The 21735-nt window shown below is 44.4% G+C and overlaps 2 protein-coding genes across 3 annotated transcripts in view; one reads left to right on the top strand and one right to left on the bottom strand.

The window, feature by feature from the left end:
• Positions 1 to 926: 926 nt before the first annotated feature.
• Positions 927 to 21735, bottom strand: part of KBTBD12 (kelch repeat and BTB domain containing 12) — a 44660-nt gene continuing 23851 nt past the window's right edge. Inside the window, exons 6-7 of one of the 2 annotated variants that reach the window (XM_063348295.1) lie at positions 17900 to 18097; positions 927 to 5177 (exon numbers count right to left, since the gene is read on the bottom strand). In XM_063348295.1, the coding sequence (XP_063204365.1) occupies positions 5008 to 5177; positions 17900 to 18097 (368 nt within the window). In that variant the 3' untranslated portion in view covers positions 927 to 5007. Of the gene's footprint in view, positions 5178 to 7503; positions 7693 to 17899; positions 18098 to 21735 lie in introns of those variants that run through there. The other variant, XM_063348296.1, reaches the window with a different exon arrangement.
• The window catches only part of MGLL (monoglyceride lipase), a 109732-nt gene continuing 105970 nt past the window's right edge, over positions 17974 to 21735 (top strand). Inside the window, exons 1-2 of the mRNA XM_063348297.1 lie at positions 17974 to 18110; positions 18218 to 18347. Coding sequence (XP_063204367.1) covers positions 18329 to 18347 — 19 coding nt within the window. The 5' untranslated portion in view covers positions 17974 to 18110; positions 18218 to 18328. The remainder of the gene's footprint in view (positions 18111 to 18217; positions 18348 to 21735) is intronic.

The raw sequence follows: 21735 nt of genomic DNA, 5'->3' as shown, positions 1-21735 counted from the left end.
TAAGATTCTTTTTGACTTGAAGCCTGGAATAGTTCCATATATTTGAAGACCAGCAATTTTTTTGATGTACTCTGATGAGCTATGCAGAAGACAGAGTTGCCAGGTATGTGTTAAGAAAGGATCTTCCTCCTGTCAGTAAAGAACTTCTAAAAATAATGTTATACATATGTATATAAAACACATAGTGGTATACATCCTGGAACGCTTAAATGCATTTTGGTTTGAAGGTAATATCTTGTGGCGAGGCCGGCCGGGCTGTCAGGAGCCACGGCCCTGCGCCGCGCTGGTTCTCTCTGCTCTGGCAGCACAAACGCGTAGCCCCGGCGTGGCCTTGGCTGCGGCTGCAGTCAGAGGCTATTAGTAAATCATTCCGTCGGACACCCAGGCAGGGCAGTAAACACAGAGGAGACATTCGCCAAGAAGAGGACGAAAGCGTACTTCCGCGTACATTCTATGTATATTTTAGCCACTTTCCAATATTTCCTTCGCTTTCAACCTCTACGTGTCAAATGACAGTAAATTGCAAATGTACTCGTTCCAGCTGCGCACAACTGGGGGTGGAATAGCTCTTCTTTGAAGCTGAAGTTAGCGTCCACTTGAAAAGCTGTAGGGAGAGCCACAGAAATTTGCAAAAGAGTAACTGAAATGCTGACCTGGTGATTCAAAGCATTTTGATTCATGAAAGAAGTTTTCAGAGGAGCCACACAATCCATTAGGAGAGCAGCCTGTGAAAGAGACCGTCACTGTAGCTAAGGTAGCAATCCCGAGGTAAAGAGCTTATTAAAAGAATGTCATTGTCTTCCAGATCAGCAGAAAAACAATATAGATCTTCATGAATATATTTGAACATTAAAAAAATATATGTACTACACTAGCATTTGTTTTCATTGCTTTTCGTGTGATCAAGGATCTCATTACACATCTGAAGTAGAAGAAAAAATATAACATGAAGATTCAGGGCCAGATCCTTTTAGATCTGAACCCTCCCTCAGAAGAGGTGGGGAGGATTGTTCCACCCTACCTTGGCTCCGCTGCACGTTGTAACATTCCGGGAGCAGCTCTCATCTCTGGAGCCAGTCTCTTGGTTTGGATGCTCCTGGAGCATGTTTGGGAGCGTGGGTAGAGGAGCTGACAGCTCTGCGTGCACCAAGGCAATCTTCCGTTGGTAAATGGAGGCTTCCCGAGCGGCACAATACGGCTGGAACGCAATACAGGAGCTGCCCCATGAATTTCAATATTGCAGACATGCAGAACGTATGTGTGTGTTTGCCTGGCGCGGGCAGGGGCTGAGCCGCAGGCGATCACAGCCGCGGCGTGTGAGGGTGGGCAGGCAGAGGCCTGATGGTCTACATGTGTGGGCAGTTCCTATGGCCACGTGTATGAAAACAGAGAGAGGAGAGCTTTTGAAATCAGTTATACATGGACAATGTCAAAATAAAACTTCAGCTGTGGATAAAAATGGAGAGGTTCAACTAGCTTCTTATAGCATTTCATTTTTTGCTTTCCTCCCTGTGTGCCACGTGGCCAGCTACTTCTCCAACATTTTTCTTCTTATTTGGCAACTAGGGATGTACTTCAGCAATTCAAGTGAAACTGAAGCGTATGCCTTTGCTTAATAATCCCCCCATTCATTTATATAGTCGGTAGCTTGCCAGAGCTGCTTCGTTTGCGTTTTAGAATTATGGATGATGTTAAGACAGCCTTGATTAAACGCTCAGCTAACTAGCGCTCAGACGGAAAGGGGCTGAAGTAAACTATTATTTCAGTGAAACTCCCAAGCTTGGAGAATGCATATTCTGTAATACTTTTTTTTTTTTTTTCATCAGGATTTATAATAGAGAAATTAAGACTCTTAAGGACTTACCCAGCAATGTGAGACTACCCACAGACAGACACATCAGACATGCAATATTCATATACTCTCAGGAGGATTTTGGCTGCGTTCTGTACCTCTCAATAAGCATGCTTTCTGCTTCTTCTCTCCTTCCTCAGTCAAGCTTTCCTTTCCAAGTATTGGTTTAGAAATTGTTGTCGCCTCAAGGGCAAACCATGAACTACATGGGGCCCCCACAAAATTATGAAGTTAGTGCCCGCATTCTAGGTATTTAATCCAGAAGAAAACAATTCTCTGCTTGATTCACCGTGCTAGACATCTGGACTTGGGCAGAAACGGAGAGAGACGGAGACACAAGGGTCCCCGCTAACGGTCAGACCCTGGGGGCAGCAGGGAACGCCATGCTCGGTGCCTGCGAGGGCAGGTCGCTTCCCAGTGGCGCACGAAGAGAAACCTGTTAACTGCCCACTACAGCTCCAGCTAGCTGATTGCAAGGCCAGTATATATAAAACACACAGAATTATTCTCCTTGGTTATCAAGACAGACCTTCTCAGAGTACATACTTCCCTTCCATCCAGCTCATTAAATATCAGTCTAAAAAGCAAAACATACGAAGCGGGAAGGAAACGGCCAGCTCACTACTGGAATAAAAGTTTAATAGAGCAGTCTCAGCTGTGTTCCACATATACGTTCGAATATGACTAATGAAAGCCTGCAAAAGTCCCCCTTCTCTTGAAATCCACCAAGTAGACTGTCTTTCAGAGAGTGAAATCCAGTAGATTAACTCGGGCTTTAAACCTCAGGAGGATTTGAATTGTCAGGAATAGACCACAGAGCAGAGACCGAAGGAGAAAAAAAAAAAAAAACAAAAACCTTTAAAACACTCTTCCTGCAAACAATAAAAAGCAAAATCAGTAGATACAGTTGCAGAATTTGGAGTTTCACAAGGAAACTGATGCTCAAGAGCATGGCTTCCAGCTGCCTCGAGAGCTCTGCAGAGAAATTAGAACAGATTATCTTTACTTGGCAGTAACAACTAAAGTTGAAAAAAGAGTTTCCGATATTGGATGGTTAATTGGAAGAGCTTTCTGCTGATTTTGTTTAAAAACATATTAAAGCAGAGTTTGCCTCCTTGATCTGATACCTGCAACTGCATTTAGCGACCAGAGTGGTTAAGGCTCTAGGAACGGGTCGCTGGTTTGTACCACTGACCTTCATGCTTGTCACAACTCTCTTCTAGACAGATGATGACCTACATATGAACGATGGAAAGACAAAAGAATGACTGGATGATACCGAAACGATACAAACACAAGAATATGTGCTTACGCTGTGATACTCATTCTGCTTGGGAGACATAAAGGGAGACAAGAGATGAGCTGTAGGCTCACAGATTTACTCCTTTTTCTACATGTTTTCCTTAGTTTCCCCCCACCAATTCCCTTATTGTCTGAGCAGTCCTCAGTGTCCTACTATAGTTATCAGGTAAACTTTAGTGACCTTCCTGCTAATTGTTTTCATATGACAGCATAATATTCCCACTGGATATTTTAGAGAATAGTTCATGAATCAGGAAAGTCAGAATTGGGAAGGGGTTTCTGGGTCATCCTCTCCATCTCCCTCTGCCATAAGCATTGCAGGAAAACAAAAACAACTGGCATTTTTGCAGCCTAAAACGTGATTGAAAAAGAAAATGGAGATGCTCTGAAGTGCAAACCTTGTAAGTAACTATGAATGAACTACCTGATGGATTCCCTCATTTCTTTGCCAATTATTTCCTTCCAGTTTTGTTGCTGCTTTTGTAGCCATCAAAAGCAACTTCTTGCTGACAATGATCATTCCTGTACCATAGTGTAGTTTACTCTCAGTGCTTGCCTCTGACATTCACTCAGCCTCGCAGCATACTATCGCTTGCAATTTTGGCCCAAGGGCACAACTGAGATTTCCAGTTCTCTTGCCCACGCTGCCCAGGCGGTGACAGACGGACGCGCTGTGAGGTAGGCACCAGAGAACCGATGAATAGTTATTGGTAATTCAAATGGGATAGCAGTATTGGTAACAACTGTCTGTCTAACCTACTGTCTTCAAGCCCTGTGAAGGCTGGCACTGCCTTAAGAAGCACAGTTTGAACTATTCCTCTTCCCCGTGATTGTAGCCAATTCTCTTGGTAGAGGATTTACCTTACGCTGCTTCATTTAACGCACTTCTATAAACCCGGCTACTATTATATAAACATTTACTGTTTAGCACATCTATCCTTTTCCTGTGGCTGCAGAGCTGATATGCAGATAATACTGGTCTAATTTATTACTTTTTAATGTACATCCCCTCCTCTGTCTCTCAAAGGAAGAGGGTTTTCTAACTGAGCTTTAAGATTCTGGTCACACCAGACCTTGTCACAGGTAGGATCTATGTGAAAATTTAGGATTCTTCTTGTCTTTGGTACAGCCTGCCTACTAACCCTGCTGGAAGACTCCCTTGTGACTTGTTGCCAAAAGACTAGTTTTCTACTAGCACAGGCTCAGCTCTGTTGGCAAAGACAGGATCTCTTGACCGTCCTGCGGGTTAGATAATGTTTACGGTCGCTGGTGTACTTGGCTAATGAACCTTGGCTAATGTCTTTTTGTTTAAAACAAACAAAGGCTCCTCTCTGTTTTCCCTCTGCTCCTGCATCAGTCAAGTACAGTCCGGCCCTTTGGTACAGCTGAACTGGTTTGCATCAGCTGACTTAATATATTTTTTAGCCTCCCCAGCGGTTTAGTAGAACCAGGTGGGATGAACAGCAAAGGAGGGATTTCCCTGGCTAGAGCTTTGCTTTGTATGTCATGCTCTGCTGTGAAACGAGCCCTGGGCTGCCACTGTGCCTGTGAGGCAAAGGGTCCCAGAAGCCCAGGCTGCGCCCAGCACTGGAGCTTGCACAGCCAGATGGAAGATGAAGAGCCACACACAAAGGCTGGGAAACCTCGACTTCCAATCACAGAAGTCCAGAGTACCAGTCCTAGCAAATTAAGCATCATCTGAGAAGCGCAGCTCAAAGGCAATTCTGTCCTTAAGCATGTGTTGCCAGCTCCTCTCTGAGGGACTCAGCTGTCATCCAGAGCCAAAGCAGCATTTGTCTCTCCAAATTCTTCAGTTTCTGCAGAATCTGGAAGCACTGAGAGTCACTGAACTTCTATTGGTCCACTAAATCCGGGGGAGGAGGGATGAGATCCCGCGGGTTCAGCCTAGCAACAAGGCAAACATCGTAGCTGTCGTGCATGAGGACGTTGATGGCCACCACGTTCCACTGGTTCTCCCACGTATCCAGCTCGAGGATCTCTTTGGTGATAACCTCGTGACGAGCTGAAAAACAGAAGCAACAACAGCAGGCAACAGGAGTCAAGTCAAACAGGATCAAAGAGGTTTGTGCAGTTATTCTTATGACCCTTCTGTACGGTGGCAGTGAAAAGGTAATTTTTGCGGTACTGACAGCTACGCTGTTGGAAGAGCGTGTGAGTTGTCAACATGCAGCAAATGAAATAGTGCAGATGGAGATCTGCAGAGTGTATTCAGCCCTGAGGCTCTGGGCTCCAGGTGCAGCTGCAGGGACAAAAGCATGAAGTGCTCCATCTTGGTACAAGTATGCGGGTGGCATTTCATCGTGCAATCAATTGTCAAATACTCATCTTTTAGAGACAGAGTATTACCTATTGTTAATGAGCATGCCTACATGCAGCATGTTGTCTTTTCTTTGCCCCCACTAAAACGCAGCTCTCAGGCTGCTGGAAGCACTCCAATACCATGGCTTTTCTCGGGTGTGAAATCTGGACATCCCGTGATTTGGGGAGAAATAAAGACAGAAAGAAACCTCCAGGGCTTTAAATGTACTTTAGCTGTTCTGAAGTGCTGAGGAATGTGTCACGAACAGTCAGGTTAGAAGAATGCCGTTAAATCACAGCCAATCTCAAGACAAGAAGCTTTTTACTGAGACTACCAAAAAATAATGGAAGAATCACCATGCAGCAGAGAACCATAGTTCACAGTTGTCAGCCAGCAGGGCTATATTAAACGACTTATAAAAACACAAAAGTCCTGAACTCTCCAGCAACTGTTACTCAAAGCCAAGTTCTCTCCTAAAAATAAAAAGTGTCTTTCATTTCTGCTCACTTTTTCTTTTCATCTTAAAGTTGCTTTCTCACAGCAAGCAACCTTAGTCTAAACTTTTCTTACTTTGAGCTGAGGACACGCACATGCTTTGTTGTCAGCTTCCTTCTGAGGACTTTCTGGACAGATGTATTAGAAGCCAGGTCTCAGAGATTGCCAAGCACAGACAAGACACAGGTACCAGGATAAGAACCATCATAGCAAGAAACATTGAATATGCAACATTCTTTTACTGAGTCTTAAAAGACTGGTGACAGGCTAAACTTGACAGGGTCCAGACTGAGGTTCCCATTCAGCTATATGTTCTAGAAAGCTAATTTTTAATGAAAAAAAAAAAACACAAAACAACAACAACAAACCACCCTATCCTTCACACATATTGACTGCGTCTCATTGTTTGGACACTACCCTTCTGTGGAACCGACAGCAAAGGACTGAAGGAGGGGAAAAGAGTGAAATAGAGAAGAGCATCCAGAGGCACATAGAGTTTCTCGTGTCGGAAACACGGACACCACACGTTCCTCCAGAGGATGGCAACCCCGGGGGTGTAGTACCCCCAAGATAGTGCTGTCGTGCTTTAGATTCCATGCAAAATTGGTGCTGATGTTATGATGATGTAGCATCATGGGATTTAAAATACCCCTCGGGCTCCTCTGCAAGTAGCTTCAGGATGTGGGGGGTCAGATGGAAACAAGTCCTCTTCCCCTCCCAGGATGGGTTTCCTTGCTGAGCCGATTCGGGGCAGTTCTGTTTTACTGCAGGTCCTGCCCACGCACGGGAGTCGTGGGTGTCTCAGCTTTATGGAAATTTCTGCACGTTTCTGTCACGCTTATCCAAGGAAACCGCTCACCAGCCATTCACCGCAGAGGCCTCCTCTCTCACCTCATGAAGGAGGGCAGCGCAGTGTTTCTACCCCCAGCCCACAGCCCGTACTCATTCCCCCCTCAGTCGCGTCACAATTAATCGTGGCGTAATTTTTGTTGGTCTGAACCCAGACCTCTGGGACTTCCATAGATCTCCAGGAGCTCGCTTGCGTAAAATTTGGAAAGATTTCAGGATTTAGCCTCATCTGAAACAATAGTCGTGATGGTTTTCTTATTGAACCTGGGTATTAAAGGAGAATAATAATAGTAGGTAGGAAAGCTGCACCCATCCAAGAGAGAAGACAGCAAACTGCTGAAAACCCCAGTTACATGTGAAGAGAGAAGGCTAAAACTGCAAAAAAATAACACGTGCCAGAACCAGCAAAGAGCTCATTTCTCTATGACCCCGCGAGAGTGAACGGGTTTTTCCTGAGGGGCAAACGCAGAGACACAAACAGACCTAAGCTGTGACATGGGAGGCTCCAGTCCCTGTATTTATTATTAGATCATCTCCTTTATGCAATAAATTTTTATGCCTGGAATTTTCTTTGGCATGGATGATGACAAAAATGAGACAAGCAGAGGAAAAAAAAAATAAAAAATCAAACATTAGAACTGCGACGTTCTGTGGGTGATTGCAACACTTCAGAAAAAAAAGAAATCATAATTAAAACATCAAAGGCAGATTCAGCAACCCTTCCCTACAAACCTTGCTGTGCTTTTTCCTGACCCTGGTGACTCACAACCTTTCGTGTCCCTCGTTTCCCTTTTCTGTGGGATGTTGTAACTGGTTTTCTTCCACTCTGCAAATTCTGCGTTCCAGCACGTGGAGTGTTAGTTAACTCTTAACCCTTGGGACATAAAAAGAGTATGTTGTTGGAATAAGGGAAGCAGTCATTTCTCTAGTCTTATCTTGTTTAATAGGAAAGGAAGCAGCACCCTTTGGATGAGAAATTTCACGTGAGGAAAAGCACTGCTCAAAATACAGCCAATACTTCAGAAAAAAAAAAATTACATCCCCCCTTGCTTTTTAAAAGAGAAATGAGTTAAAACACCTCAATCATTATGCCTTCCCCCCCAGCCGGTTGTTAGGACAATAGACAAGGTAATGTTTTTCAGAGAGAATAGCACCTTTGATTCCAGGCTGTAATGTTGGATTTGGGCTTTAATCCCAAATAAACAGTTTTAAGCCTGAAGGTGCAAATAATTCCAGATTCTGCCTCATTGGTTCAGTTTATTTAATTGCAATTTTTTTTTTCTTTTTTAAGGCAATATCTTAGCAGCCAATTTTGCTTACAGGAGAACAATGTGACGTCTACTAAAAGAACCTGGCTGTATTACACAGATCACCTGCCCACAAAGCCACCCCGCAGAGCTCCCTGTCACACACAGCATTATTCCGCATCCCTTACCAGACGACCACCTTCCCTGATGAAAGGATTTAACTCCTTTCCAAAAGCTTTCCTTTTTTTTTTTTTTTTCTACAAAATGAGGCAGTATTTTTCTGCGCGTTCTTGTTTAACCATGAGAAGTTTTAAGAAACTTTTCTTTGCGCTATGTTTTTCTGCACAGGAGTTAAACCACTTTATGTTAGAATTATTCAGCTGGTACAAACCTAACCCTAATGCAGATCCTTATCCACAGCAGAACGGTGTTTGTAGCAGTACGGTTTATTCTTATTCAGGAAAGGAAAAGGCTAAACCAGCACAGGAAAAATTAATTCCAGCATAAATTTATCCCCATGAGAAATTGTGGTGTGTTAAAAGAAAGTCAGAGCTCTTTTGGTATAGTTATGCCTTTTTGACACACAAGTGCAAACCGAAGGCTAAGGCTGAGCCTACAAACCCACCTTTTCCCAGTGAAAGAACTTGAGTTATATCTGAAAATGTTTAATTTATAAATGCTAAATTCATATTTCATAGATGCAAATATAGCGGTGTGAAAGTAAAATGAGTCTAATCTTTAAATTCTCTATTATATTCCGGTCTGTAAACAAAACACTTTCCCACCATTTTTCATCTGAAATTTCTCTTTGAATGTGCAGAAAACACAACCAAAATACTCATTTGCAGTAAGTGATTGCCTGCACTCCATATACACAATCATGTTTTCTCTTTAAAAGGTTTATTTTCAAATATGATTCACTCCCCAAATGTTCATTTCATGTTGTAAGTTTTTTCATGTCATTTGAATCAGGATTGACCATAAATCAGGGTGAACCATTCTTGGAAAGACCCCCAGTATGACTGCAGGCAACATAAATATTTGATCTGCTTTTTCTTCTTTTTTTTTTTTTTTTTTTTTTTTTAAACTGCATTCCATTTGTGATTTGGAGGTCGGGGGGGGGGAACAACAACTTTTCGTGTGACTATAGTATTTATTACCACTTTTGGTCTTTTTTGACCTTGCTTTCTCTTTCCTGTTTGGAGCCGAACATGCAGATCCAGTTCTTAGGTTTTAGGTTGGGAGGGTTGAAGGGAGGCAGATATAGAAGAATTAAGCAACACGCCGAACAGGTAGAAAAATCTATGGGTCATCCAGGACTGTTAACCGTGCAGCTATTATGTTTGTAAGCCAATACAAATAAATTCACTCTACTATAGTCTGTTTAGTGTCCAGAGCATTGAACTGAAAGAGACATGCTGAATTTTAGTTCACTGGAATTAAATCTATGGCAAGTTTGCTGAAATATGGTCAATATTCCATTATTTCTTATAGAAGCCCATTGTCATGGGTGGTATGTTTGCCTCCAACTTACGAACGAGGAAACAGAGCTATGGAGATGGCGAGAGCGTGTGCCCGGCCACGAGCCGCGATGCCTCTGCATCAGCGCGGGGCAGAGGTACCCAGAGTGGTTTTGGACAAGCTGACCTGCCTGCCCGCTCAGCATAGCTACGCTGACATACCGTTACACGGCCAGCAGTCCCCAGGCAAGTTCATCCAGAGCAGGGCCGCGTTCCCCAGCACAGAACCGCGTTGTGTAGGGGGGGGCAGTCTCATCTGTCACATCAGTCCTTGCCCACGAGCTCTGTCCCCTGGGACATCCTCAGAGGCTACTCGCCTGAGCTCCTGCTGATGTTGGTTCTGAGGTTGTCACAGCACCTTTTCCTTCCCAGTCCGCAGTTTCCTAAAGTGCTCTATCTTCTTTCGCCACAAATCAGTTTATAAAAGAAAAGACACCAAACCTCTAGTGGTTAAACTGTTAACTGTCTGCTCTGCTCTTCCCATGGAAAAAAAGCACTTGGACCTCACAAGGTGCTTGCCAGTTCCCCAGCAGTCCCCAGAATATTTACTCAGGTGTTCCTTTCACTGGTTTCCCCAGTTCTTGTCACCTAGCAGCCACCCCAGAGCTGCCTCGAAGCAGTTCAGCCTCCGCTGCTGGTTTGTACCTGGTTTTGCCTGCCATTATCTGTACCAGAGAATGATTTTAAACATATGGGACTAGCCTCTGCTACTTATCTTCCTCGCCACTAATAGCCGCTTTCATAATTACATGATGTGGATTTAGGTGACTTGGGAATTCACGTTTATGTTGCAATGGGATAAAAGTGCATTTAGATCATTACCACCAGATGTCCTGGCTCCTCATTTGCAGTAGGAAAAAGAGTAAGTTCATCAAGTCTGTGGCCTTCAATCCCATTTGCGTATGTGAGCTGCCCCCTAACTCTGCCAGCCTCGCTGGCGTAACGCAGCGAACACCCCTGGTGGGGTCAAGTACATCCATCATCTACGCCTGTGGGCAGAAGCAGGCAGATAATACACAGGAGAGGGAACTTGGCTTGGCTGTTTAACATGCTGGCCAGCCTTCGCGATGTTAAGTATCAAGGCAGTGTATCCCACCAGACACAGCGAAGGCTGGGAGGCCGGTTGGGGCTTGCATTTACGACTGTGCCAGCTCACTGTTTTCAGAGCACCTGCGTGGAGTAAGGTAAGATATTCGCTCTCATAGACAGGACCTCTATCCTCTTGCTCAGCTGTGTGGTTCTTCAGGACCCTAGTTTCATGAGCCGCCCATTCACTCACAAATCAATAGATATTAAAATTATATATATATATGTATATGTGTGTGTGTGTATATAGATATGTGTGAATGTATATATATGTAAAGACTGGGATGGTCTACAGGAAGGACCTAATTCAGTTACCTAAAGTGTTTTTCTTGGGATTGACCCAGCTACTCCAGCTTTTAACATCTTTCCAGATTCTGCCGGTTGTTCATAGGCAAGGCCTCTTTCAGACATAATCTTACAAGCGCTGGTCCCGCTTGGGTGGCGGGTGACAGCGGGCCCCCAGGTTACAGGGGCAGCAGGATCAGTGCTCTCGGAGCCAATGCGCCGTTCACGAGAGTAAAAACTGCAAGATCAGAATAAGAATGACTGGTCTCAGACCATCCCGCGATGCTGTTTCTAAACGCCTTACAATGGGTTAATGCATTATTAATAGAGGATATAAAGCGTGTTTAGACTGTATGCATAACAGGCAGTTATGAACACAATAGAAGATGTCATACATGGCTTCAAGCCATGTTTCTAAACAACCTATTGACCTCTTCAGCAATTAATTAAAATGCATTAAAATTTCTATTAATCATTCATTAACCCTTTATAAACTGTAAGCCAGCCTTAGTAAGAAGCACGACTGAATTACCAACACCGTGCTGTCAGCTACTGGGTCAAATTTAGATCTGAAACGAGCAGGTGCTGCTCCCCAGCGATTCCCCTGACCTGTGCCGGCCTTATTTACGGCAGCGAGTTTCCAGCTAATGAGCAGGGGGGGACACGGGCAGCACTCCCTGGGAAGGCAGCGAGCCGAGGGGGTCTCTCCCTGCTCCTCCCCGGCGCGGGGGGAGAGTGAGATGAGAGGTGGAGCAGCGTTTCTCGGGGTGGACTGGGCGCAGAGGCTGGGGCGACGCGGCGGGGCGGGTGGCCGCCAGCACATTTCTATGCCGAGTGAAACGCGGGGAGCCTGAATCCCCGCCGTCGGTGGGAATATGTATTCAAATGTGGGCAGGAGAACTTCAATTATTCATTCGCTGCCCGGTAAATTCTAACCGAGGGAAACAAGCAGTGCTGCAGACAGGCAGCCCGGGGTTTGCCCCTCTGCTTTATTTAGCTGGGAACATGGGAAGGTGCTGGAGAAACAGGTTTTGTTCCAATCCCTCAACCCCCAAACTTCACAAGTGCAGTATTTACTGTGCCAGACTCCTTAATATGTCTAAATTTAATTTGATTCCAGTAATGTTCCATAACCACTATAATAAAAATCAAGCACTAGAATGATTCCCCATCTAAATCACATAATGGAGGAGACTAGGGGGAGCAGCCTTTATGGGAGATTAGTCAAAATAAATAACTATTAGGCTAGTCCACTGTCAGGAGAGGATGGCGTGGAGATACAAACTCATTAGCTCAGCTGGAATACAGTAATTACTACACGGTTCTGCAGTGCCCCAAGCAGCGCTGCTTCTATTCCAATGGATGGATTGCAATTTATGTAAATGAGGAAGAAGAGGACAGAAAATGAACCTGGGGTAAGTGTGTGTATATATATACATACACACATATATATATAAACATATTTATATGTTTAGTAGAATCAGAATTACACAGGTAGTAGGACTTGGTGTCACTATCACCTATCTTGGCTAACAGTTGCAACCATAAAATTGAGATTCTTGCATTCCAAGTTCGCAGATATTTCTTCCCTTTGCCCTTCCTCTGACCGTAACACCACTTAAGTGAAAAATTAATGTCTACTTGATATCAGTAAGTAATTAGCCGAACTGGGTTGAGCAGCCCTGGTCCCACATATGATGCTAAGCACATTACAGAATGTTTCAACGTGTATAGCAGGGAAGCAGCACATTTATTTCTCTGCTGTGAACTACACTGGAGGGAGGTGGCAAAACTGCCAGTTCAGGGAAAGACAGTTCCACATCAAGTGCTGTTGGCTGATGAAATCGTAAGATCTCTCAAGTAGTATGTGCTGCTGATAGCAGACTTGTTAAACGCTTCGTTATTGGCATTGAGGTGGTTGTCCCTTTACTTTGCACTTCAGCTGATGTCACACGGGTATACAGTAAAGATGGCATTCTAATTAAAATCCTCAAGTTAAACAAAAAAAAAAAATCAACTCTGGATTTGAATTTATTAATTCAAATCTCTGAGACAGGCGGTTGGACCAAGATCTATGATCTGAAACTAAAGCTACAACCCCCAGCCCCCAGAAACGGGCCACGAGATCTGTATTTGTGCAGCAACAATGCAAAGTCAACAAACATGTGCCTCCGCAAGCTGGCGGTGACAGCCGATGACACAGCCCCAGCCAACAGGCACGCGCCCTTGCCTTCGTTATTTTCACTGGGAAAAAAAAAAAATATTTAAAATACTCAGCAGCAGTCAAAAAGAAAGGGAACCCAATCTGGCAGGCATTTTGCAAGCGTAATGCCGCGTACCTGAAGGGCCGCTCACCAGCTCCTCGGGTGAGGGACACTAATGAGGCTGCCTCTGCCCCGCGCGGGCTAACGCCAACCGCTGTCAGCCTGCAGGGTTTAGCTCGATGTAAAGGCGAAGGAAATAAAACATGTCAACAAGAACACGTCAACAAGAACATTACACGCTCAGGCTGCAAAGGCTGGTTTAAAATCCGTAGCAGTAAATGCGGCAACATATTTTAACAATTAGTAGAAAGCTGGCTGGCTACTGCGCGTCGAGTCCTTCTGAGTATTCGTGCTACGGCTAATGTTTTCTCTCTGTGCAGAGCTATGAACTAATGGACAAAAGCAACCATTTTAAACATTTCTGACTATCTTGATGAACGCTATAACATTGCTGACAAATGACAGGCAATATTCATGACACTAGGCTACATGAGCTGGAGCCGAGTGTCGGAGACAAGCAGATTAATGGATCCTGTTTGCCTTAACAGCTTGAGCAGAAAATGAGCTAATTTGTATAAACTACTAACAGATGAAGTTTTGCAAGTCTTGCTAAGGAGGAAACACGTTCAAAACAAGCAGAAGTGATTTTTTTGGGGTACTTATGATTGTAAGAACATGCAACATTTGTCAGCCAGTGATACAGCCCAGAGGTCTCAGCGTGGTTTGTACCATCTGACCATAGACACCAAGCTCCTGACGCGTTTGCCGTAGATGCGTAAGCCAGGTTAGAATCCCTCGTATATCCTGATCGAAACACAGAGCGTTAAGAGACAAGAGAAGTCCTGGGGGTTCTGAATTGCCTTCTGGTCTTTCAGAGCAGATGTAAAGCACGAAGGACCTGAATCCCCCTCTGGAAGCATCCGTGCTTCTCCGTATGCTGCAGAGAGCCTGGGGTCACTAAGGTCTCAGCGTAGGCACTCCACATAAGTGTCTGAACTTCAGCGGAATGAATCCCCTTACCCCTTTCGTGGCCAGGCATCGAGCAAGCTTCTAACTCGAGGCAGCCTCAGGAGGGGAAGCCTTACAAGCTGTGTTTACCAACACAGCTCAACATCGCACAGCATTCCTCGCGGTTCAGAGGAAGCTTTCTCTTGATGAAGCTTGGACACACTTTGGAGTCCACTCATCCTTTAGCGAGACCGTGCTCTGCATTGCTACTCAGCTGGCCAAGCCGACTTCCCTCTGGAGGCTCTAAGAGGCTGCAATTTCTCTTCCTCTGCTCCTGGGGATGCTGTTAGGGCTGCGCCACTTGTCCTCCTTCAAGCAGACAAAGATTTGTGAGAGGCAATATATATGGGACGGGAACCCTGCCACCACAGTACTTCAAGCGTCACATGGGACTCTGAAGAGATGGTAGCTGAGCAGCGCTCGTCTTTTCATCCAAATTTAAGGCCCTTTGAGCAGTTGACAGCTGCTTTTCAGCTTTGTGTTTGTGTACAGCGTCTCTGGTCTCTAATTATCCATTTAAGTCAATACTCGTGCAGGAAGGCATACAGAGCACGGCACGTACGAGTTAAATTAAGATGCAGCAATGTCCTTAGTAGGTCAACTTTCACACTGCGGGATCAAGAGTGAGTTCAAGCAAATACAAAGGCAGGTTGAGCCTGGGGAGTTGGGGACAGATCTGTCGTATACCAGGAGTTGATTTCATCCCCTTATATAAATTGGTCAAGACTTTCCATTGCAGCAGTGCTTTTGGCTTATTTTCCCCCCTTTTTTTTTTTTTTGAGAAGCACTCATTCTTGGATGTTCACAGCAGCCCTTTAGCGCTCAGCAGGCGGAAAACCCAGAGACTACAGCTGTGCCTCCAGCTTGTTCCAAAAGCTCCACTTGGTTGAAACTAAATTACAATGTTTTGTAAAATTGGAATATCCTCTCTTGGTTGCATCCCTCACAAAAAAAACGAAGTGACATGCCAAGAAACCCAAAAGACTAACACCAAACAAGCACATTCTAAAATAACCCTATCTGCTACTAAAGCAGCAGCAGCACATGGTGTTCCGTGAATATCCTGAAGCTGCTGAGCAGCTGTAATTCTGAAAGAGCAGAGTCAAGCCACCCTCTCCAAGTTCCCGTGTGAGAGTAATAACCCTCCCTCGCCCTTCTTCCTCTGAAGAGAAGATCAGGCAAGAGCTCTTTCCAGCACGCAGAGAAGACAGGGCCAGGGAGAGAGGTCAGCCAGATAACCTCTTCAGGTTCAGCATATGGACTCCATCCATCTTTTTCTTAATTATGCTAACTAGAAGTCGTTATTGTTACGAAGGTTTAGAAGGCCCTTTTCCTTTAATAACTTTAGAGTCACATTAAGAAGCCTGTCTTTAGGGCACAGCTTTCCTCTCAACGCCTCAAACATTCCCATACATCGGATTTACAGTTGACAGTGGGAGTCTTATTTTGGCTCCCTGGTTAATAGACATCATAACAACGTCTAACACCACAATCACATGCTATTTCTTTGCTGGTATACAAAAGGCACACGTAGGGGGTCAGAATTCAGGTTGCACAGGTAACTGCAAAACTGGCATTTTCTAACTCTGACTTCTTGTTTTCCAATCTAAATAACACTTTTAGTGCAGGGGAGTTCTATACGTAATTATATAGATGGCAGTAGTACAGTCAGGGATCAGGACCGCATTAGCTGGCATTATACAAACCTACAAAAGATGGCCGTCTTGAAATCCACAGGGGGACTTTCAACCTCTGCCGGCACCACCACGCTTTATACATGACTCAGTGACAGAACGCGGTGGTGTTGTACACAGAGTGTTTTTATGGCTCTGAAGCTACCTTATTCAGAAAACCTCATACTAATCTGTTAGTCATCTTGAATGAAATTGCTTCATTTGCCAGTGCAAATGATCAGCCTTTTGAGATTGGTACCCGCTAACTTTAGGCTTTTTCCTAATACTGCCGCGAAAGAGACAAATATGATGGCACAATGTTTGCTATGGAAACCCAGTGGTGTATCATAACCGTAATTGCTCTGACGTCACAGAACTTCCATCAGAGATGACACGAGAAGATGCCTGTGAAAGACCTGCCATACAATTGTCTTCAGGAAGCAGCTTCCTCTACCGGTAGCAAACAAAGGGAGGGGAAGGTGAGTTGTGAACTGGCTGATGGAAATCATCATTCTAAAATAACAGCAGCTTTAAGTTTAGAGTTTGTTATACACATAAAAGTTGACGCAGCTGGAGTCAGTGTAATGTGAAGGACACGTCACCCAGTGATACCACACGGCCATTCCTGGGCACCAGTGAGCCTGACATGACATTTATTAGCAGTGGATAATCATCGAATCATTTAGGCTGGAAAAGACCCTTGGGATCATCGAGTCCAACCATCAACCCCACTCTACAAAGTTCTCCCCTACACCATATCCCCCAACACCACATCTAAACGAGTCTTAAACACATCCAGGGATGGTGACTCCACCACCTCCCTGGGCAGCCTATTCCAGTGTCCGACCACTCTTCCTGGGAAGAATTTTTTCCTACTGTCCAGCCTAAACCTACCCTGCTGCAGCTTGAACCCATTCCCTCTTGTTCTATCACTAATTACCTGTGAGAAGAGACCAGCACCAACCTCTCTACAATGTCCTTTCAAGTAGTTGTAGAGAACGATGAGGTCTCCCCTCAGCCTCCTCTTCCTCAAACTAAACAGTCCCAGCTCCTTCAATCGCTCCTCATCAGATTTATTCTCCAGGCCCTTCACCAGCTTCGTTGCCCTCCTCTGCACTCGCTCCAGCACCTCGAGATCTCTCTCGTATTGAGGTGCCCAGAACTGGACACAATACTCCAGGGGTGGCCTCACCAGTGCTGAGTGCAGGGGGACAATCACCTCCCTCCTTCTGCTGGTCACACTATTTCTAATACAAGCCAGGATGCCATTGGCTTTCTTGGCCACCTGGGCACACTGCTGGCTCTTACTGCTTTCTCCTAGAAAGGAAATTGGGGTAGCAGCTGTATGTAGCAGAAGAGTTTAAGTGTGCATGTTTTGAGATTCTTTGCATTTATAATGAAAAAAAAAATAACGATTAGCAGTACTGAAGATGCAGATAGAGCTAAGCACAGTTGGAAGGAAGAAGGCTTAAAAGAAGAAAGGTGGCCATGGGGCTAGGATTATTTAAAATTTATCTCTGTATCTCAGTCCCCTACCCACAGTACGCCTTAAATACACAAGCCTTTTCAACACCGATTGTGAAAAGCATGTAAGTAAATAGGCAGAGCCAGATAGCTTGGCTGAGGACAGATGGATAGTGCCTTAATCTTCAGCAAATATGCCCAAGTTCTTTAATGTCCATAACACCCTAAGCTCCTGATCTCAGTAGCTCTCGATGTAAATCCAGAGGAATTCTACTGAGGTTGTAGATTTACACAGATTTAGCGCAGATCGGAAACATCCTTAATTTTTTCATGTTTTGTTAAGGAAAAAAAGCAAAGGGCAAACAGAACACAATTCATATTGACATTAGGAGCCAGCAGTCCAAAGGGCTGAATCGGCTCTGCGGTTCCAGGGCATGCCAGTGCCACCTGACAGGGCTGGCCGGTCACCAGGTCAGTCTGCATACAGCGAAACTGATTTCAACTACATAGGGAACGTCGGACTCATTTTAGTACCTGCTCCACGAAATCCTCCACAGAGGTACAGCTTCCCTTCCACGGAGCCCGCGCTGATAGAGTTGGTTCGTAAGGAGAGGAGGGGAGAAGGCATAGGAGGTCCATCCCTCCAGAAGTCTCCATCAGGGTTATAAATCTCCACTGCGTCAAGACATTTCCGTGTCTGTCCCCTGTCACGACCAAGGCACCCAATTCCTCCTGCAAAAGATACGTAGGTCAAATGCAGCAGTCCCAGGATCTGCTGAAAAACGCATTGCTGGCTGCGTCAATTTTTGTTTACGTGTCCTCATGTCCTTCCCTTTCTATTCCCTTTTGCAGCTCCAGAATTTTGTTAGAAAGTAAACTCAAAGCAGAGGCTATTCCACCTTATCTACAGATATCGAAGCAAGATCCTTTCTGAAGTCGCGTATCAAAGGAAGGACAGGGAGCATGTCTTCAAAATGCAAAGGTATTTTGTCTCGTTTTCTGCCTATATAGTAGAAATAGTCATAATTACTTGTTCTGTGTGCTGGAAAAACTGCTTTATCATTAAGTTGTAACGGATCAAAAGTTATTCTCCAGTTACTGCTGGTGGATTTGACACTTACACTTGTTAATCAACAATCATCCAGATTTGTTGGTTAGTGTCTTCGATAACAGAAAAAGATTACACCTATTTCTTAAGGGAAACCAAGTTCCAGAAACAAACCCATCCAATATGCAGAGTGCCAGTTGAGTTATTTGTGACGAGCCCTGCTGCCGAAGGGTTAATTAGGGTGCCTGAAGTTGATGCGCAGGACTGACACAGGTCCCAGTTTCCATTTGCTGGGACAGACCGCAACAGGCTGCAGACATACCTGAGATCTCAGTGCACGCCGCAAACACTGTGCGCTGTAATCAGAGTAAACGCTGCCTTCCCAAATCCTTTCCAGTGATCAAATCCAGATTTTGAATTCACAGCCTTCGGTTCTCGAGAATTAATATGCTGACGTACCCTGGCAGGTTCTCCATCTGTGCCAATGGACACAATACCCTGTAATGAGCGCTGATGGCGTGCCGAAGCAGTTCTTTTGTGCATGTGTGTGTATGTGGCCACTTTTAAATATAAAATGACTGCAATGTGCAAGCAATTTCCACATGCAGGCTAGCTTTCCAGATAGACGTGTAGGCCTGCTCAATTGTGCAAATCCCAAACGCGTCGTATGGCATGTAATTATGCCCTTGCATTTGCAAAGGGAAGGGGCTGCAAGTATAACCTGCGCGAGGCTGGTGTGCCTGCTTTTAAAATAGTCTTGCCCCTGGTGCTGTTACACTGCTCTGTCAGAGAAATGAGCCCCTAGCGCTCAAAGCTTTACTCGCATACGGTTTTCCATCTACCTCTTAACATGGACAGTGCTATTTTTTTTTTTTCAACCTTTTGTGCATGCTTAAAGGTATTTGCAAGAGGCAGCTACGTGTAAATGGGGACCGCAATGCTCCAAATTTGCTGCCACTTGATCTGTATTTTAGAGTCAGGTAAAGATAAGATCGGTTGTCCCTGCCTCAAAATTAGAACCGAAGTCAGCGTTCGTTATCATCAGCAGGAAGTTTTTCTTCAGCTGAACTTTGCAGCATTTGAATTTGAAAACCTTCACTGGATTTGATTTTCAGCTCCTTTTCCATGCACAGCAAATCTTTACTTGCCCTAATACCTACCAGGAAGGTCCTAGCGGTTTGTATTAGGTTCCCCCCAGCGTGTGCTTAAAACAAGGCTGGCATCCGAATGCTTTCATTACTAGCTTGACACTCCCAACTAAGCAGCATTTGCTCCGATGGGCTGCTCCTCTGAGGCTTGATTCACCTAAGAGAGCTGGGGGAGGGAGTAATTGTGGTCATGGAATTTTGCTAATCATTTCCATGCCAAAAAGGGAGTTGTATGCATCACCAGGCTGAGCCTTTCTCACGATGGGGTCTCACTGAGCTACTCCTTAGGACTATTTAGAAACAAGAATAAGTTTCAGAATTCAAACATTTGCTTATTGTATTGTTCTTTCTGCCAGGAGCATTATTGCCTTCTATGCAGTGTTCTCCACTACTCCTTAATGGCTTATGAGAGGTGCCGCTTTAAGGACAGGCCACTATTCCCCTAAATTTATCAAGAAAACATTTAAGGGCTAATTAAATTTTTAACTGATAAGGCTATGTAATTGATTGCTTATCACATAGTCTGTCTGATTCTATAGCATCCTCCCGCAGAATCACAGAGTACAGCACGCAAGACAATTTGCTGCCAGGGTACGTAGAGCCTACAGAGTGCCGAAAGAGATACTCAAGGCAGTTTTAACTGGGATACAATAATATTAAAGGTCCCCACGGACTAATTGGGTTTGTTCAAAAGACAGCTTTGTGGTGCCAAAGACAGGCTGCCGCTGGTTATCCAGCCAGCTTTTTTTAAAGTTAGCCCAGGTGTTTGTGTACACCGCTGAAGAATATGCGCTCACCCATAGGAAAAGTCTTCACGTGGAGAATGAAACAGCGTCTCGTTCAGTCGGAGGAGTGAACGGCACCAGTTCGGGAGTGCATATGGCACATCAAACAAAATAGCTTTGCTCATTGCCTCAATATTTCAAGGGAGGGCAGTGGACAAAATGCCCCAAAACTCTTTTCTAGAAGCGTAATTGCTGGTTATTTCTTAGTGCAGAGTAACTGTGGGGCACAGTAACTTCAGAAAGAACAGAAATAATCGGGCACAAAACTGATACAGCACAGTCAGTGACTTTCTGCAAAAAATCACAGCCGTTGCCAGTTAATGAAGACATTCAGCTGCCAGGGATCCACCACCAAACATTTTTCCTGTAGTTATGAGAAAGGTAATTTTTCATGACCTATTGGAGCATCTTTTCAAAAGTTTAAGAGCTACCACATATTTTCAAACATTTATGAAACCTCCATCGGATAGTTTAAGCAACTTAAATTTGACGTCCTTTAATCCCGTCATTATCAGAGACAGTCCTGAAGGTACAAAAAGTCTCCATTTTATTTACGTTCTCCACAACAATTTCAGATAAATCCAATTTCATGTTCGATTTACAACAAGAGCAAAGCTAAGTTCTCAGCAAATAAGAAGTAAGAAGGAAAAATCAGGGGGGACTAAAGTTGAATATTCAAGCATAGAAAAATAGTATTCTGAAAAACAAAAAAAAAAAAAAATCAAGAATTTCAATCTCCCCCTCCAAAGCGATGCTAACACTGAAATATTGCCAACAAAGGAATCTGAGGATATTAGAGTCTACCAGCACTGCTTTGCTGTGTTCCCAGATGCAGTAGTTGAGAAATACTCCTGTGAGACAATACTTTTTTTTATTTTTTCCTCTGTGGAGACTGATGTCTCAGGCCTCTTCCCAAAGAACTGAATACACAAATCAACAACAAAAAAAATTTCTCAAATGTAAATCAATTCACATCTGCAACCAAGGGAGGGAGGCATCTCCTGTTAACCAGGCTATCCATCATCTAGAATGTATATACCATGAAAGGCTTAAAACTGCCAGAAAAAAATAAACTTGCTGTGTCAGACAATTCAGGCTGCTTCGTGCTCTGCCACTCACGACTCCCCATCATCCTGTCCCACTGCCTTCTTCCTTCAGATTTATGAAACCATTAGGAGTCCAAGTGGAGACATATGGAATTACAGTTAAGACCATGAAGATTGTCTTTTTTTTCCATGTTCTCTGGGTAGAGCAGCTGAACAACTGAGTCATAGAATCATTTAGGCTGGAAAAGACCCTTGGGATCATTGAGTCCAACCATCAACCCCACTCTACAAAGTTCTCCCCTACACCGTATCCCCCAACCCCACATCTAAACGAGTCTTAAAC

Source organism: Chroicocephalus ridibundus, chromosome 10 (genome assembly GCF_963924245.1).
Source record: "Chroicocephalus ridibundus chromosome 10, bChrRid1.1, whole genome shotgun sequence".
NCBI classification, from domain to species: Eukaryota; Metazoa; Chordata; class Aves; order Charadriiformes; family Laridae; genus Chroicocephalus; species Chroicocephalus ridibundus.
This window is presented reverse-complemented; position numbering and strand designations above follow the sequence as displayed.